Here is a 20,491-nt window from a genome sequence, read left to right as displayed (position 1 = left end):
ATTATTTTTTATTGTCATTAATTTCTTATTTTTATTCAAAAATAATTCTTTAATTAAAAATAAAATAAATTCTCATTTTTCCGTTATCACTGAATAATTTTTGTTTCCTTTTATTTTCATATATTTTATATGAAAATATTTATATTTTATTTATATTTATATTTATATTTATATTTATATTTTTGTTAATTTTATTATTATCAATTTCATTATTTGGTTTTTCTTACTTAAAGTATTAAAAAAATTTGTGTATTTTTATTTTTTAATACTAAAAAGTTAAATTTTATGGATATTTGAATTTAAATAGTAATTTCGCGCGCTTTATGGAGATATAGATGGCGCTGATGTTCATTGTTTTTATTTTTGGCGGTTAATTGTCTAGCTTGGGGGCATTTTTTCCACAATCAATATATAAGTCATTGACCGGCAGGGTGCTGGATTTTTGATAGTTATTGTTATCAGTGATGATTAAACAAATTTTAGTCTTTTGACAAACCATCCTGGATTTCTACAGGAGACTTGCTTAATTTATTCATACTATCGGTAAGAATAATTAAATTTTCCCTTTTGATATTCTTAACAAATTTCGTCAATCAAATTCTATTTTTATTTTTCTGGAAAGTTCATTATTATTTCAAAGTTTATTTATTTTATCAGATAGAATAGAATATCGAGAAATTTAATATTGATTTAGATATAATTGCGTTTTATTACGAGATGAATGATTTTCTTTCGAGAATAAATGATATCAATCATTGCAATGCACGTGGCCAAGGTTAGGGTTTTTCTCAGTTTTTATTTTGGAAAAGAAAATAATTCATTATTTGTTGGTAAATTTCCAAAATTGAAGAATATTATCTGTAATTTAGGAATTTCTAACCTATTCATAAATTTTAATTGATTTTGTGTCCAAAGGACTAATGTGACATACAGGTAATATTTGGTTATTCAGGGATAATTAACTAATTAGTGTCATTGTGTGATTCATTGTTGTTGATTGTTTAGTGAAATATATTAAAAGAAAATTCAATTTTAATGATATGCGAAATAAATATAATTTTATTTGTTTTATTAAAATACGAAATATGATCTATATACCTTTATATTAATCGGAATTGATTTTTTGCTTTCTAAATTTTTCAAATGAATAGAAAATTTGGTTAATTGTTTTAGTTTCGTGAGATAATTATAAATCTCTAATTAGGTTTTTTTTTGTCTAATTGTAATTATTATTCAATTAGGGGAAAAAATAAATGTTGTAGAGTTAATAATAATTGAGGTTAGAAATGAAAAATTGAATTAAAATTATTTTCTGCAAATTGTTCGAAAAGATTTTTTAAAAACTGGGAAATTTTTCAATTTAAAAATTAATCAGTAGTGTATTTACCATAATTACATAGGGGTTTATTTTAAAAAGTATTTTGGCTTTGGATTTTTTATTATAATTTTTTTATTTCGCTATCAATATTGAAATTGTATTTCAATTACAATAGAAAAAAAATAATTATAAACAAATTTTCATTTATGTAGTATAGTTTATTGTGAAATTGAGATAGAAATTTATTTAAAAATAAAAAAATCTATTTGAAACGATTGCCATCTGTTCGAAATTTGTAATATATATTTGATTTAGTAGTAACTGCCCAAAAATCTCAAATTTCGAGTAAAACAACTGTAGTGAGTAATCTAGGGTCACATTACCCGTTCGTTCCTGAAATATGAGAGTGAGAAAAAAAAATTGTGTATATGAAACCGTTTTTATATATAGGCAAGGAAACAATTATTTAAGGGCCCTGTTGTTAATTTTTTTTTTTTTTTATAAATAATTGAAAAATTAAATGAAAAAAAGTCTATAAAATTTCCAATTCTTTTCACATTTATTTAAAATAATTAAAATGACTTCGAATTTTTTTTTTGGTTATAATTTTATTAATAATAATTATTAATAATAATTATTAAAATTGATAATTGATGATAGCATAATATTTTTTTGATGAATAACAAATTTTTATTTATTTTCTTACAAAAACAAAACTATTTTGGAGTATTTTTTAATCAATTATTATTAAATTAAAATTCATAGTAGAAATACAGTTAAAATTAAAGAATTATAAAAATTTACAAATTTTGAATAATTTTATCTTAAATAAATAAATTAAAATTAAAATCAAATTTAAGATAGAATATTTTTAGAGACGTTCCTGGGGAGATATATTATAACGCAGTCTGTGCACAATATTAGCTGTTGACCGTTAAATGTGGGAGGTTTAATTTTGAATATGTGAATTAAAGAATTGGTAAATATTAATTGTTCTAATAATTTCGGACTTATTTACATTTTTTTTTTAGATTTGTTTGTTCTTTGAAATATAAGGCAAAACATTAAATATTTATAAATAAATAAATGTTAACTTTTATTTATTTAGTTTAACTATTATTATTATTGCATTATAATAAAATTATTATTATCATTTTTAATTATTATTATTTTTTTTTATCTATAAATTAAATTTAAAAAAACTAAATTTAAAATTGACCTTGTACTTGAATGAAAGTGAATTTTATTTGGTTTTATTTATCTCTTATATATATATATTTAAAGAGAGAAGGAAGTTTTTATATGAATGAAGAAAAAGTAAAAGGTGTGCAATAGTGAAAAAAAAATCGGTTATCATTCTGTACATTATTTTCTCTGTTTTTTTTTTCTTTCTATACATGAGCTTCTTATACAAGGACCATTCATATGACGGTTAGTGAGTCTTTATACTTATCACAAATATTCGCACAGTACCACATTCCACTTAATATAAACCATTTCGTCAGTCTTTATCGTATAGTCGTTCCTTCTAGTTCGCTCTGGTTTTTAAAGTTCGTTTTATAGCCATTCTTCAATTTTATTTCTCATCATTTACAACTAATAATTCCAAGAGTTATATATTAAAAAAAAAAAAGATTCGTATGAGTGATTTAAAATTGATAAGTAAAAATTTTTGCCTCAGGATTAATTTATATGATTTTAATTGCAAATATTTATTATTTTTTACTTATTTTTTTAATGTGATTATTTATAATAATATTTATTTATTGTTTATTAACTCATTGCAATATTATTTATAACAAAAATTATTTATTTTATGAATAATAATTATTTAATTATTTATTATAATATTTGTTTTGAAAAAGAATATTTAAATTATGTTTATTAAGCAAATTTAAGTTATAATATAAATATTTTATAAACAATTGTAATATTTTTGTTTCAGATTGCTCAATGCTGATGAACAGCAAATCAGTGCTCCTGATTTTAATTCTCATCAATGTTTCATGAAACATTTTAACCTCTTGAAGTGTTTGGAAGTTTTTTTTTTTAAATTTAAATTCAGTGTCGTTTGAAAAACGGAAATTACGGTTAATAATTAACACTTATTAATTAATATTTGGTACTTAATTATTTAATTGAAAAAAATAATTATAATTATTTTAGTTTTTCAGTAGTTTAAATTTTTTTTTAAAATTTCTTTGTTTCGTGCGTAACGCGTGATTTTTAAGTTTCGTGAAGTTTGTTTGGTATTTAGAAATTTTTCATTTTTAAATCGTGAAATATGTCAATTCAACCAAAATCATTTTTACCACAAATCATTGAAGTCGATGAGCCTCCTGTGAGGCAGTCAAATTTTCCAGTAGCATTTTTTTCTCCGATTACAAATATTGTGCGTGCTTTGAATAATTCTACATTGTCATCGGATGATTCTCCAAAAAGTCAACAGAAACGTCATGGAAAGAGTGCGGAAAAATTGAAGGGTGAGTTTTTGCACATTTGGAAAAAAAATAGTTTTATTATTTTAATTTATTAAATTAAAAACACTATTTTGAAAAAAATTTATGACAAATTTTTATGGCAATTAAAATGTGAATAAGTGTTAAATTAATTTTTTAAATAAATAGAAAAATTCGTTCACACGAACGTTTGGAATTTCAGGGTCACGATTACAATTATAATATTATATTAAAATGAGTTTCGCAACGATATTGCCGTTATCTTATATATATTCTTTGAAAGCGGTTAGAATTTAGATGACAGTAAAAAATTTTATCATTTGGAAATTTTAACCATAATTATAATGAGACTTAAAAATTTAGGTTAAAAAATGTTTATTCAAATTTATATATTTTTTAACACTAAATATTCTATTCAACAATTTGTTAATTAATTATAAAAAAAATAAATAATGGCAATTAAAAATTTTTAAATTAGTTTAAAATAGCAATAAAAAAAAAATGAGATTAATTTTTGTCAAAGTAGTTAAAAATTTGAGGCCCCAACGTGCCTCGCCATTTGGGACGGGTTAACATCACTATATATAGTGGGGAGATGGGTCCGGGGGTGTGAACCGAGGGATTCCCCCGGCCTTGAATCTTGAAATCTTTCCCTGGCGTCTGCTTTTGATTATTTATGTATACACACATGCCTTAAAAATTCAGCGATTCTCATTCTTTATTCCATGGTAAATTCATAATTTATTGATTTACATTAAATTTCAAGTGGTTTTATATATTTATAAAAAACGGCTCTTAATTTTTTTTTTCTATTAGGTAATATATTCAAATTTTATCCCAAAAGAAATTATACTATTTAATATATTGAACAAAATTAATAGTATCAAGAGATTATTTTTTAGTATTTCAAATTAATTATTTAAAATATTTTTTTATACTAGTTTATTTAATTTTATGAAATATATTATATATAAAATTATTATATTATTAATTATTAATTATTAATTTATTATTAGGAATTAAATTACACATAGATTTATTCAGAAATTAATTATTTATTTTTATAATTAATTAACAAAGTTGTAAATTTTTTGTTTACAAAAATACTAAAAAAATAATAAAAATGCGTTTGTCATCATTTTTATAGCAGGAAAATTAATTGCGATTAATTTATGTGCGGACAAAATGAGAAGACACAATAGTAAAAAGGGGTTTGAAAATTAATGATAGTGACCAACGAAAACTAATTGCGCGCATTAATCTTGAAATTCATTTGAAAAATTTGTTTTAAGAAAGGGTTCTTGTTCTTCTTCTTTTTCTTCTTTTTGTGATTATATATTCAATCAATCGACACCCCAATAATTTTTTCACGAATCAAATTTATTATGTATGAGCAATTTTTTGCCTGAAGTGGTTTGAGCACCCCTTGGGATTTGAATTGCGCGTAGCTCGTGCCAGGGTTGGACCAGGTGTTCACCTGCCCTTACGTTAGGTGCTCCCTCTTTTCTATTATATTCATCTCTCTACTGTCTGCGAGAGAGAGGGGGGGATTCTAATAGGAGTTTAATTTTTTATATAAAAATAATTATTCAATTTTATTTTACAACTAATTTTGAAAGTCTGTAGAAAATTAATTATAGGCATTATTACATTTTTCTTAATAAAAATATGTTGAAAATATTTTTATTCCTTTTTTTTTTTATAAAAATGTTGAAAATATTTTTATTCCTTTTTTTTAAATAAAAATATGTTGAAAATATTTTTATTCCTTTTTTTTTAAATAAAAATGTTGAAAAATATTTTTATTAAAAAAATTAATTTAATAATTAAATTTTTTAAATTTATAATTTTTTTCTATAAAAAAATAATAATTTTTGGACATTACTAATTTTTTTATTTATTATTTATTTATAAACGGGACATTATTAATATTTTTATTGTTATTATTATTACATATTATTTTTTTAAATAATAAAATTACGATTATATATTAAAATTATACGCTTATTATGAATAATGGACCATAAATATTCGTTATATTAATTTTTTTTTGTTTAAAAAAAAAAATTTATATAAAAAATCTCTTCTTTTTTTTTATTTGAAAAATGTATGACCCGTGAAAGTATTCGAGGCTCACACAGACATGTATATTTGTAAAGAATGAAATGTGTATTAGTTATGGGGCTCGTGCTCTCAGTCATATATGTATATATATAAGGGTGCGTTGAGCCCTCCTGGGGCACTGACCTACCTTTCTTACTTGAGTCTGAAACCGTTATGAAATCAGCTGTTCGCAAAAACTCGCTATTAGGTAGAAAAAGGTTTTTAGCACGCTTTTTTTTTTTTAAAAAAAAAAGATCAATTTCGTATACTATAGGAAAAAATTGACAATATCAAATTTTCATGGTTTTTTTTTTTGAAGTCCAAAATTAATTTTTTAGTCATCAAAAAAATATTCTAAAAAGACAAAAATTTTAGTTCCTCACAGGAATAATTTTAACTGGAATATCGAAATATTTCAGTGTTTTAGATATAATTTTCCCTTCTATTTACTGAATATTATACAATAATAATAAATAATTATAATAATAAATTAATTATTAATATTAATTAATAATAAATAAATTATTATTATTATTATTATTATTAATTATATATTATTATTAATTATTATTATTATTAATAATTCATACAATTTCTTCTTACATACACTGAAAAAAAATTTATTTAATTCAAATAATCGGTTACTTGACTATTATCAAATAAATATTTACTTGAATCAAATAATTTCTGTATTTGAAATAAATACCATTTACTTGACACAAATAATAATTAAATAAATATTTATTTGATAATAAAGCAACCGATTATTTAAATCAAATTATTTTTCGGTGTATTTGTATAACAAATTAATAAAAAAAAATTAAAATTTTAATAATATTCTGAAAATAAGAATATTTATTAATTACTTATTATTATTATTATTATTAATTAATATTTATTTATACAAAATATTTTTAATTTTTTTAATATTTTATTTTTTTTTTTTACAAAATTTTCTTAATTTAAAAATTATTCTTTATGATTAATTTATTCTACAACTGTAAAAATAATAGGCATGAATTTTATTATTTTTGAAGAGACAAAAAATTATGTTTTTAAATTTAGAATATATCGTTTTTCCGGTGTTAGTTTTTCACACCATTTGGAAACGTTATTTCCCTTGACACTTTCACAGCCCTTGTATAAATTGCTTCATTAATTTCATATTTCCGAAGGTTTTTTTTTTATAATATTCTTTACATTTTGGAAACAGGTGGATATATTTTCTATTTCCCCCTTTTCGATTTATTTCCTCTCCAATTTTTTTTTCTATTTATACTTCTCTAATTCAATTTTTCTAATGATTTCCTCTTTTTTTTTTACATTTTCGGTGGGAAATTTTCTTGAATTGAAAGTATATAAAATTATTTCTAGAATGATTCGAAATATTAATTTTTTTTCTCATAATAATAATAATAATAAATGTGCGCGATTCGATAAGGAGTGAGATTTTTATCAAAAGAAAGTGAATGTGCAAAGAGTTTAAAGAACTCTCTAGGGATTTAAAAAAAAAAAAGAAAGAAAAGAAAAAATCGAAAAGCAAGTTCTTTTGCGAATCTTGTCCCGCCTCTCGACTCTTCTTCCCCCCTCTCCCCCCGCTTCTTTCTTTTTGCCTTAGTTTTTAAATGTTTCCCCTCTTGGCCCCTTTTCTTCACCGGTATATATATATATATATATATATACCCCAACTGTCTTGGTCGTCATCTTCGAATTTAAAGAGACGGGTAAAAATCTGAACTTTTAAATGTCCCTACTGTTCGGTTTCGGTCCGTTATATACATATATATATAAAGTTTTTGGGGGTTCTCTTATACCGTGATTATTGTATGTGTGTGCACCAGGTGAATTTAACCAGAGCAGTGTGTGAAAAATTATACCTGCTTTAACGAGTTACCACTTTCTTTCGTATTTTTTTTTTTTCGCGCAAAGGTTAAATCACATTGACTATATTTATATTTTATAATATGTCTCACGCTTCCGGTATTTCAGTTCCGAGTTGGAGAAAAAATTCTTCTATTGTTTTTTTTTTTTTTTTTATTTTAATTTTGCGAACCTTTTTCAGAAACTTAATACAGGGTTTTTTTTTTTTATTATTTTCGATTTTAATTTAAATTTCTTTTTGTTTTTTGTCACACAATATATAAAAAGAAATCTTGTAACATATTTTTTTATTTGAATTTTCAAATAGATTTAATTTTTTTTATTTTTTATTATTATTATTATTTTATTTGAATATTTTATATAATTTTTTGTGGTACTAAAATTAAGATTAATTATAAAATTAAGCTTATTAATATTTTTTTTTTGCTGGGTTAATTAATTCGAAATTTCAAAGTTGCGGAGTAATTTGACATCTGCTATTTTATGAATTTTCTTAAATATATTTTGTTTGAATTTCATTTATTTATCTTAACATTTGGATCTCTAGAAAATTTTCTAAAAGTTGCCAAGAACTCGCCTATAACCAGCCGTCATCATCAAAAGTGACATATGTCGTCGTTCTCGTCTATTGCCCCGAAAGTACGTTGCACTTCTGAGGGGTAAACACACTCCCCTCTAGCACACAAACTACTAAACATTTTTATTTCTGTGTACACAAATGAAAGTGCAATGTCCTGATAGTAAATGACAAGCAGAAAATTATTTTTTCCTATTTTTCCAATTTTCGAAAATGAATTTTTTTTTCGCTTTTTCGATTGTTTCTCTGAGTCGAATTTAAAAAACCTATTTTTTTAAATTAATTTTTGAAAATTTTCCAAAATTGAAATCATGGAAAATTTTTCTAGTTTCTTTAAAAAAAACTTTTTTCTCTCTTTTTGGATATAATAGAAATTATTTATTTATATACGGGACTTCAAAAAAAAGGGGTTTTTATTCTTTTTTTCCATTTTCATGAAATGAAAATTTTTTATAACCGTTTATTATAGAGTCGTATTATAAGAATAAGATAACGACCTGTATTCATATTATCGTAACAGGAGGTTATTTTTTTTTTTTTTTTTTTTTTACCTCGTGCACACATTTATTTCTGTATAATTTCCTCGATGTAGTATAATATTGTATAGAGAAGAAGGGCCTAATGTCTCGCCTCGACGACTTAGCTCGTGCCGCTGCATGCGTTCAACGGAAAATATACACAGTCGCGATTAAAGTGAACTGTGTGCAAGGTGGAAATGCCTCGTGTGCCCTTATGTCAAATTCACCTGTTTACGCGCCGTTAGAACGACGGGGGACACACATATTATAACACACGAAGAGTAGGGGGAACGAAAAATAATCAAGTCACTTCGTTTTTCATTTTTCATATATATACAAAATTTTCCTTCGTTTCTTTTGTTGTACGCATTTGAAATGAATGAATAGGGTATTTAAATTTTAGAATTTTCGATAGAATTTTATTAGATGGAATTTTCTTTTGAATTTTTATTTGTTTGAATTAGATATAGAATTTTCCCGGGAATTTTTTCTTTTAGACAAATTTTCATTTGATGGAATTATTATTTGACGGGAATTTCTCAAAAATTAAATTTTTGTATTACAGAATTTATAAATAACCGAATATGTATATGTATTCACAAAATTTGCTTAATCGAATTTTCCGTATTTGATATAGAATTTTCTTTTAGCCGAATTTTAATTTGTTCGAATTTTGTTAGATAGAATTTTCTTTGGAATTTTTTTTAAACAAATTGTTCGAATTATTATTTAACACAATCGAATTCTTATTTGATAGAATTTTCTTTAGCAGAATTTTAATTTGTTCGAATTTCATTAGGTATACAATTTTCCTCTGAATTTTCTTTTAGCCAAATTTTTATTTGTTCGAATTATTATTTCACAGAATTTTTTTTGTATTTCATTTTTTATAATACAGAATTTACAAATAATCGAATATTCACAAAATTTCTGTTTGATCGAAGTTTAAGCTTTTGATAGAATTTTCTTTTAGCTAAATTGTGTTCGAATTATTATTTGACGGGAATTTCTCAAAAATTAAATTTTTTGTATTACAGAATTTATAAATAACCGAATATATTCACAAAATTTGCTTGATCGAATTTTCCGTATTTGATATAGAATTTTCTTTTAGCCGAATTATAATTTGTTCGAATTTTGTTGGATAGAATTTTCCTCGGAATTTTTTTTTAGCCAAATTGTTCGAATTATTATTTAACACAATCGAATTCTTATTTGATAGAATTTTCTTTAGCAGAATTTTAATTTGTTCGAATTTCATTAGGTATACAATTTTCCTCTGAATTTTCTTTTAGCCAAATTTTTATTTGTTCGAATTATTATTTCACAGAATTTTTTTTGTATTTCATTTTTTATAATACAGAATTTACAAATAATCGAATATTCACAAAATTTCTGTTTGATCGAAGTTTAAGCTTTTGATAGAATTTTCTTTTAGCCGAATTTTATAATTTGTTCGAATTTCATTAGACAGAAATTTTCTTAGGAATTTTCATTTGTTCGAATTATTATTAGACTAAATTTCCCCTTTATTTAATTTTTAATATTATTTTAATTATTAAAATTAGTTCGGATAAAATTAAAAGTTCGGTTATTTTAAGCGAACATTCACAAAATTTCTATATTTGATTGAATTTTCATTTCTTCGTTTTTTGTATATTTGTTCGAATTATAAATTGTATAAATTTCTAAAACATGGAATTTTAACTTTATAAAAATTTTATTTCTCCAAATAAATGGGGAGAAAAATTTATCGACTCGAATTTTGAAACTATATACTCTCTATAAAAAATAGTGATAAAATGACAAAAGTTATAATTTACGCACTTCATAATATTATTCATATAACTCCAAATGAAATACGACAGAAGTAAAAAAATAAATTTTATGAAGATATAAAAATATATATGTATATAAAAATTTTGGTCCGATTTTGAAGGGTGCGTTATTTTTTATATTCAACAACGCGGTACCACCTTGCCAGTTATATTATTTTACTGTGTATATACGTCTTCTTAGGACTCGTTTTCTTTGAAAATTTATATAATATATATAATAGGCCCCCGTAAGAGTACGTATATATACATTTTATAATGTTCGTCTGAAGATATAAAACTTGTCTCTCTCCCAGGGAGTTGAGAAAGTGAACGGTGTAACCAAGTTTTATTTTATTATTATTATTTTTTTTTTCAAAGGGTTCGTCTCGCGTCAAGCTTTATTTGCACCCCCATTCCCCCCCATGGCTCGCAACTGGCACGAGCCTTATAATTATTTATAAGCAACTTTCTCAGTGGCTAGAGCAGACAGACGCGTGCAATGACACTGACCACGAATCATGCTCCGTTATAGTTTATTCGAAATTTACCTCCCCTTTTTTTTTGGTCGCGGACTCGCCGCATCAATTTGTCTCGCCTTACTTTTTTTTTTTTGAAATTTGCCAAATTTTCTAGTTTTTTTCTTTATTATTATTTTTTGTTTGAAAATAAGAGTATTCTTTGATATTAGTTTCGAAAAATATATACTTTATTTCCGATTATATGAAACATAAATAAATTTCAAAGAATTATAATGAATTTATTTATAAAATTAGTTGGAATTATTTGCAATTGGTATCAATTAGTTAGAATTAGTAGTAATTAGTAAGAATTTGTTTGAATAAATTAGAATCTGTCAAAAGTAATTAATATAAAATAAAATTAAATGAGTAAAATAATAATTACTTATTATTATCAATTAATGGATTTATTTATAAAATTAGGTAGAATTAGTTCCAATTACTAGGAATTAGTCAGAATTAGTAAAAATTAATTAAAATTAGTTAAAGTTATTGATATGGAATAAAATTAAATGAGTAAAATAACAATTATTTAATATTATTAGTATTTAATAAATTTATTTATAAAATTAGTTTGAATTAGTTGTAATTAGTAGGAATTAGTAGGAATTAGTAAGAATTAGTTAAGATTAGTTAATATGAAATAAAATTAAATGAGTAAAATAAGAATTATTTAATATTATTAGTATTTAATAAATTTATTTATAAAATTAGTTCGAATTAGTTGTAATTAGTAGGAATCAGTTGTAATTAGTAGGAATTAGTAAGAATTAGTAAGAATTAGTAAAAATTAGTAAAAATTAGTTAAGATTAGTTAATATGAAATAAAATGAAATGAGTTATCGAAGGATTATTTAATATTATTTATAATTAATGAATTTATTTAGAATTAGTTGCAATTAGTAGGAATTAGTAAGGATTAGTAAAAATTAATTAAAATTAGTTAAAGTTATTGATATGAAATAAAATTAAATGAGTAAAATAACAATTATTTAATATTATTAGTATTTAATAAATTTATTTATAAAATTAGTTCGAATTAGTTGTAATTAGTAGAAATTAGTAAGAATTAGTAAAAATTAGTTAAGATTAGTTAATATGAAATAAAATTAAATGAGTAAAATAAGAATTATTTAATTTGATTAATATTTAATAAATTTATTTATAAAATTAGTTCGAATTAGTTGTAATTAGTAGGAATTAGTAAAAATTAGTAAGAATTAGTAAGAATTAGTAAGAATTAGTAAAAATTAGTTAAGATTAGTTAATATGAAATAAAATTAAATGAGTAAACGAAGAATTATTTAATATTATTTATAATTAATGAATTTATTTATAAAATTATTTAGAATTAGTTACAATTAGTAGGAATTAGTAAGAATTAGTAAAAATTAGTCTAGATTAGTTAATATGAAATAAAATTAAATGAGTAAACGAAGGATTATTTAATATTATTTATAATTAATGAATTTATTTATAAAATTATTTAGAATTAGTTGCAATTAGTAGGAATTAGTAAGGATTAGTAAAAATTACTTAAAATAAGTTTAAATAAGTTAGAATCTGCCAAATATTAGTTGGAATGAAATAAACTGAAATGCGTAAAATAATAATAATTTAATATTATTAGCAATTAATGAATTTATTTATAAAATTAGTTACAATTAGTTGCAATTAGTAGAAATTATGTAGAATTAGTAAAAATTAGTTAAAATTAGTTTGAAACAGAATCAGTCAAAATTAGTCAAAATGAAATAAAATGAAATAAGTAAAATAATAAAAAAAATTAACAATATTATAATAGAAAATAGTGAAATTTATTTATTTTCAAAATTTATTATTTGAAATATTTTGAAAAAAATTATATATTTATATATAGCTGTCCCATTTTGGAATATACAATAATTACAAATTGTCCTAAAAGTTCTTGACACTGGCTTTCTGCTTGTGGGGATTTAAATTTTAAATGTCTATCGGTATACAGACGAATTTTTTGAAGAAGACAGAAGGAAGGGGTGGGGGGGGGGTTTTGAAGAATAAGGTAACACAAGGGGTAAAGGGATCGAATATACTTTTTGGGACTCAGGGTCCCCGGGTCTGGAATCATTAACATATCCTGTAGGGCCGGTAAGGCAGGTCGTGATGCACTTTCGCAACCTTAACGGTCGCAAACCGAATTTCTAATCAACTTTTTTTTTTTTCTTTCTTTTTTGTTATCCTTTCGAAAACGAGTATATACTTTTTATCGATTCAGTCTTCCCGGGACAATGAACTCTCTTTTTTTATCAAAAAAAAAATAAGAAAAATCTTTTTTTTCTTTTCTATTTCTATTTTTTATTTCTATTTTTATTTTCTAGAAAACAATTCTTTTTTTAATTCAAGAATAGAGAATAGTTAAAATTTTTTATTATATATAGGAAAAAAGTTTTAGTTGTCATGAAACAAAATATTTTTGAATTGTTGATTACTAATTGGTATATTGAAAATTAATAGATTCTTTTGAAATACATATAGTCAAATTTGAAAATGAATTTATTATATACTAAGGGATGAATTTTTTTTGTTGAATTCATATAGTCAATAGTTCATTTTCTGTTTATACGGTCCCTTTTCTCTTTTTTTTCTGCTTTGCTCATTTAAATTTCATCTTCAACACTTTTTAAATCCTAAGGAAGCTTGTTAAAGAGGCTGTAAAGTTTCTCGGATATCCGTTGCTTGAAAAATTCGTTAGGCGCGTGCCGGCTGCGACTCGCCCCTCGTATATACTTGCGCGCTATATAAGAACCGAGACCAACCAACCATCCTAACCAACCCCCTGGTTTGTTCACGCGACTAGAAATATATGTATATATGAACGAATCACTAAAATGCGTTGAGTTCAATGACCAAAAAAATTTTTTTTCCGATTTATATATATATAAGCAATATTTTTTTTATAACAAAATTAGAAAAGATTTTTGAAAAATAAACTAATACAGGGAAAAAAATATTTATCTGAAACAGCGATGTATTTCTCTAGAATAGCAAAAATTTTCTCTGTTTTAGTGAAATATTTCGCTGTTTCAATGAAACTATTATTTTCCCCGAAGGTGAAAGGTTTCAGTCGAAAATTGAAAAAAAAAAATCTTCGACTGAAACCTTTCACCCTTGGATGAAAAAAATCTTTACCTGGAACAACGATAAGTTTCTCTCGAACAGCGAATATATTTCTCTAGAATAGCAAAAACTTTCATTGTTTTAGTGAAACCTATCGTTGTTATAGGTGAAGATTTTTTTTACTGCGTGATAATTTAAAAAAAAACATAAAATAAACATTATTTTTGCAGGGAAAAAAAATATTTATCTGAAATAGCGATATGTTTCTCTAGAATAGCAAAAACTTTCTCTGTTTTAGTGAAATATTTCACTGTTCCAATGAAATTATTATATTCCCCAAAGGTGAAAGGTTTCAGTCGAAAATTGAAAAAAAAATCTTTGACTGAAACCTTTCACCTTTGGGGAAAAGTTTCATTGGAACAGCAAAATGTTTCACTAAAACAGAGAAAGTTTTTGCTATTTTAGAGAAACATATCGCTATTTTAGATAAATATTTTTTTTCCCTGCAAAAATCATGTTTATTTTATGTTTTTCTTTAAATTATCACGCAGCAAAAAGATCTTCACCTAGAACAACGATATGTTTCTCTAAAACAGTGAAAGTTTTCGCTATTCTAGAGAAATATATTCGCTGTTCGAGAGAAACTTATCGTTGTTCCAGGTAAAAATTTTTTTCCTAATGAAAATTTTTTTCGGTAGAAATTTTTTTTTAACTACTATTGTATTTAAAAATAAAAGTATTTATTTTGTGATAATAAAATTTGAAAAAAATAGGAAAAAATTGTTCTGAATTTATAGAACATGATTTTAATTGTTCTTGTTTCGAGATCAATAATTGAATCGATTTCAATTACAATGAAGAAGGTTGTCGACTCTTGAAAATAACAGTTTGCCATTCTTTTCTTTTTCTTATACATATAATATCGTTTTCTTTCATTTCAAGACCTCTTTAATAGCTCTTGATCCTGCTATAAATATATATATAGCCAAAAGCATACCTCTCTATATAGTTTTATGTATTTTATTTTTTTTCACTCCTCAAGACTTCGTGACGTGTGACCCCAGTTTTCTGACGAGCTCTCTCGAATTCTTTTCTTTTCTTTTTTTTTTTTTTTAAGAACTAAGTATATAATTTTCACCGGTGCTTACGCGACAATATGTTGTCAACGTGCTCGCCGCTTTGACTCGCACACACAGTTGTATAGTTCTTTTACCTCTCGCACTTGTGCGAGCCGGTGTTCCACTCGATGCAATAGAAGAAAAAGAAAAGGGATCTTTGAATTAAAATTGACTTCTTTGTATATAATGTTCAAAGTGCAATATCTGTGGTTTATTTTAGATAAAATATGATGATGCAGATTTAGAAGTAAATTTTTATAATTTTTTTTTGCTACTCTAAATTTTAATTAGTTGTTTTTTTTTACTATTTCGCTGATTTATTTATTTAATGAATTAGTAACTACTTTGACTAGTTTTTAGTACAAAAAAAATGGATAACTAATTTTTAGTAGGAAACTTTACTAAATGAATTTTTTTTTACTAATTTCTATTAGCCTTATACTAAATGAATTAGTTACACTGACAAACAAATTTATTTGTTTCAAATAATCATTACTATTATCAAATAAATATATTTACTTGAATCGAATATTTTTTATTTGTATTAAATAAATTCTATCTATGAACCAATAATTTTTGTATTTGAAACAAATACTATTTAATTGAAATAATTATCATTTAATTAAATAATAATTATTTAATAGAAATAAATATTTATTTTATAATAATTTAATAATGAATTTGGTTTTTGAATAATTTGTTTGCACTGTTGTTGCATCGAGTGAAAAAATTTATTTGTCTTAGAAACAAATATATTTATTGCAAATAAATTTTATTTGATTTAAATAAAAATTTTGTTTATGACAAATAATTATTTAATATTATTAGTAACTAATGGATTTATTTATAAAATTAGTTGGAATTAGTTTCAATTAGTAGCAATTAGTAGCAATTAGTGGCAATTAGTAGCAATTAGTAGCAATTAGTAGCAATTAGTAGTAATTAGTAGTAATTAGTAGTAATTAGTAGCAATTAGTAGCAATTAGTAGCAATTAGTACAAATTAGTAAGAATTAGTTTGAATAACTTTGAATCTGTCAAAATTATTATAGTTAATATAAAATAAAATTAAATGAGTAAAATAATAATTATTTATTATTATCAATTAATGAATTTGTTTATAAAATTAGAATTAGTTGCAATTAGTAGGAATTAGGAAGAATTAGTAAAAATTAGTTAATATTTGTTAATATATATGTTAACCGATAATTTGAATAAAATTAATTTTTTTAGTGTACTAATTTTAATTTTAATTAAAATTAAATAAATTAGGTTTATTATAGCAAATCTTATTAAATTAATTATTAGTTTTTTTTACTAACAATTATTTTTTTACTAAAAAATAGTCAAAGCGGTTACTAATATATTTAGTAAACGAATTAGCAGTGTTGAATTAGTCAAAAAAAAACTGCTAATTCAGATTTAGAGAACAATTTGAATAATTTTGAATATGTTTGAACAATTACTAAAGTTGTTTTCAACAGTGGTTTGTTTCTGTATTGTATTTTTTAATTATTAATTATTAATTATTAATTATTAATTTCTTTAATATTGATTTAATTTTTGATTGATTCTTTTGAGAGCTAATTTCTTCCTGAATATATATGTAGGATAATTAAGTTTATAAATAACTTAATATAGGTATTAATTTCTTAATTATTGAGACAAACTCAGGTACTATTAATTTATTCATTATACGATTATTATAATTTCATCTCTTTAATGGTTTCCTGGTATATAATTTTGTGACAATTTTATATCCTTTGAAAGAAATATTAAGTGGTGTTTGTTTCACATATGCATATATTATGAACAGATGACGTATAGCGTGATATTGCACCAGGTGATTTTCATTTGAAAGAGAAAAAAAAAAATTTCTTATAAAGACCTTTATCTCGTTATTGCAAAAACAATTAGAAATTATTGTGTGGGTGTGATCTGCACTTGAGTACAAAAACCGGTACAAAAACTTGAAATTTTTTCCGCTGATATTTCGTTATTTTATATATATAGTTTGTATATATATATTCATTTTTTGATAGCGGGAGGATTTCTTAATTTATTATATTATCACTATTTTATTTATCTATTTTTATTTTTATTGTTTTATACAATATATAAATATTACATTTCAGAAACATAAATCAAAAAGTATTTTTTATTACTTTTTATAATAATAGTTCGCTTTAAAACATCATTACAAATGTTGTGTCTTCTATACAATGCACACTCGGCAAACAGAAGGTAATCATGAATAGCTCGTTAGTTCAGAAAGTGTAACAGACGTTACTTTTTTTTCTCCCGAAGGGTGTTTTCAAAATTTCATACTCATTCAATTATTTTTATAAACTTATTCTTTTTCAAAAGTTCCCCCAAAAAAATTTTGTTAATCCAAAATCTGGATTATATATAATACTAATAAAAATATTTACAAATAGAATATGGTTGTAGAATAAAAAATCGATTACGATGGAAAAAAAGTGTAATTAAAAATTAAAATTGGAGATAAAATGGGATATAGCAGAAAGAGTGTATTTTTTTTTTTTGAAATAATTGACTTGAATGAAACCCCCATGCGAGAGTTGATGCAGAGACCGTTGCATCTTCATGGGAGTCTGCACATGGTGAATATCATGAGAGAGAGAGGGATTCCCTATCCTCTGAAATCAGCCGCAAGCTATACATAATTGCAGGGGATAAGGCAGATGGGACACTTTAAAGTTGCGGTTTTACTCGTCATTTAGTTTGTGTTAATTTCACAGTCTAGAGACGAGACAGAAAAAACCATAAAACTGACCACAGTTACAAATAATTATAATAATTTATTTCCAATAGAAACGTTCAATTTTTTTTTTATGCAAAGTATATATTGTAAATTCATTAGAAATTATAATTATAATATTTAAATTTTTTTTTATTTTTAGCTATTCAGATTTTGTAATAATTATTTTGTTTTTTTTTATCAAAATTAGCATTTTTTTTAATTACCATATTGTTTCGGAATATTAACACATTGGAAAAAAATTTATTTGATTCAATAACGGATTCAAATAATTACTTGATTATCAAATAAATATTTGATATAATAAATTTTCTTTAAGTTATAATTAAATGGTATTTTTGTTTTTAATACAGAAATTATTGGTCCAAATAAATTATCCAAATTATCCAAATAAAAATTGGTCCAAATTTATTCAATTCAAATAAATAATTATTTGGTTCAAGTAAATATTTATTTGATAATAGTCAAGCGATTATTTGAATCAAATTCTTTTTTCAGTGCAATAGCAATATTTTATTATTAATATTACACGTAAAAAAAATCTTTACCTGGAACAGCGATATAAGTTTCACTGGCAGAGCGATATGTTTCACTAAAACAGCAAAAGTTTTTCACTATTCTAGAGAAATATATCGCTATTCCAGAGAAACTTATAGCTGTTCCAGGCGAATATATTTTTGCGTGTAGTAATATTTTAAATTAACGAAACTTTTATTTAACCATAACAAAATGTTGAGCATAAAAAAATTTTTTTTTTTTAAGTTATAATTAAATGGTATTTTTGTTTCTAATACATAAATTATTGGTCCAAATACAATTTATTCAATTCAAATAAATAATTATTTGGTTCAAGTAAATATTTATTTGGTAATAGTCAAGCGATTATTTGAATCAAATAAATTTTTTTTCAGTGCAATAGTAATATTTTATTATTAATATTACACGTAAAAAAAATCTTTACCTGGAACAGCGATATAAGTTTCACTGGCAGAGGGATATGTTTTACTAAAACAGCGTAAGTTTTTCACTATTCTAGAAAAATATATCGCTATTCCAGAGAAACTTATAGCTGTTCCAGGTGAATATATTTTTGCGTGTAGTAATATTTTAAATTAATGAAACTTTTATTTAACAAAATGATGAGCATAAAAAATAATTTTTTTTTATTTACACATGCCCATAATGAAATTTAACTAGGAAGGCCCCCAATTAGAGGTTCTCGCTTTTCTTGTTTATTTCCCCAGGAAATAAAAATGGAAATATCTTCTTTTTTTTATCATAGATCAATTCACGATCTTATAAGACAAGGGCCTTACTTATATATATATATATACACTCGTTTCCCTTTTTCTTTCGTATGAATAAAATTAGTGCAATGTTGTCCGGTCACTCGGTCACGGTGGGGTAGGTTGCACCTGTACATATTCACGTTTTGTACAAAATTGTAACACATGGCACACACGGTTTCCCTTCGTCTTCCTTTTTTTTACCCTAGTTTAATATATATAAGCCCTTGATCGTTACCTCGGTCATTACCAACGCTACTTGGAGCGAAACGCCGCCTCCGCCACTACCACTGCGCTTACTGTCAATTTTTATCATAGAGGAGAATATACTCTCCCTAACTATTATGTGCGGGGCGTTATATTCTTTTTCTACCTGCGCGACTTCCGGAAGTCGATACATGTCTATCTTGATAAGGTTTATTTCATATGTGTGTTATTAATTCATTAATTAGACAAGCATTTATTTTTTTAATAAGGAATTTATTCAAAACTAGTTAGTAAAGGTTTTTTTTTTTTTAAATTTTGTTCTATTTTCTTGGATATATTTATTAATAGTAAATAATAATAATTTATTAATTATTAGTTCCTAATAGTAATTTATTTATTATTATAATAGAAATTTAATTATTATTATAATAGTAATTTAATAATAATTAATTTAATTATTTTATTTTTATTTATAACAAAAAATTTAAATTGCCCCCTACTCTCAGTTAAATATAGTTGAATTAATCCATTTAAAACAAATTTTTGTAAATCAATTAAAAAGAATTTCTGAATAATTAATTTTCTTTTTAATTGATTTACAAAGATTTGGTTTAAATTGATTAATTTGACTATATAACTGAGAGGAGGGGGAAATTTTATTTTTTGTTGAAGATAAAAATAAAATAATTAAATTAATTATTATTAAGAATTACTAAATTATTATTAATTATTAATTATTAATTACCTAATTATTAATAATTACCTAATTATTAAATATTAATTAACAGACAAAAAATAGTATATAATTGAAC

General features: G+C 23.5%; 1 protein-coding gene across 1 annotated transcript in view; it reads left to right on the top strand.

Annotated features, from left to right (window-relative positions):
- The first annotated feature begins 388 nt into the window (after positions 1-388).
- LOC127281810 (M-phase inducer phosphatase) overlaps positions 389-20,491 on the top strand; it is a 110,689-nt gene continuing 90,586 nt past the window's right edge. The window contains exons 1-2 of the mRNA XM_051305723.1: positions 389-543; positions 3,264-3,801. Of these exons, the coding sequence (XP_051161680.1) occupies positions 3,603-3,801 (199 nt within the window). The 5' untranslated portion in view covers positions 389-543; positions 3,264-3,602. The remainder of the gene's footprint in view (positions 544-3,263; positions 3,802-20,491) is intronic.

The sequence above is a fragment of the Leptopilina boulardi genome, unplaced genomic scaffold (assembly GCF_019393585.1).
Source record: "Leptopilina boulardi isolate dan_hultmark-lab unplaced genomic scaffold, ZJU_Lbou_2.1 LbouV2_278, whole genome shotgun sequence".
Lineage (NCBI taxonomy): Eukaryota > Metazoa > Arthropoda > Insecta > Hymenoptera > Figitidae > Leptopilina > Leptopilina boulardi.
The sequence above is the reverse complement of the archived record's forward strand: the minus strand, read 5'-3'. Positions and strand labels throughout refer to the sequence as shown.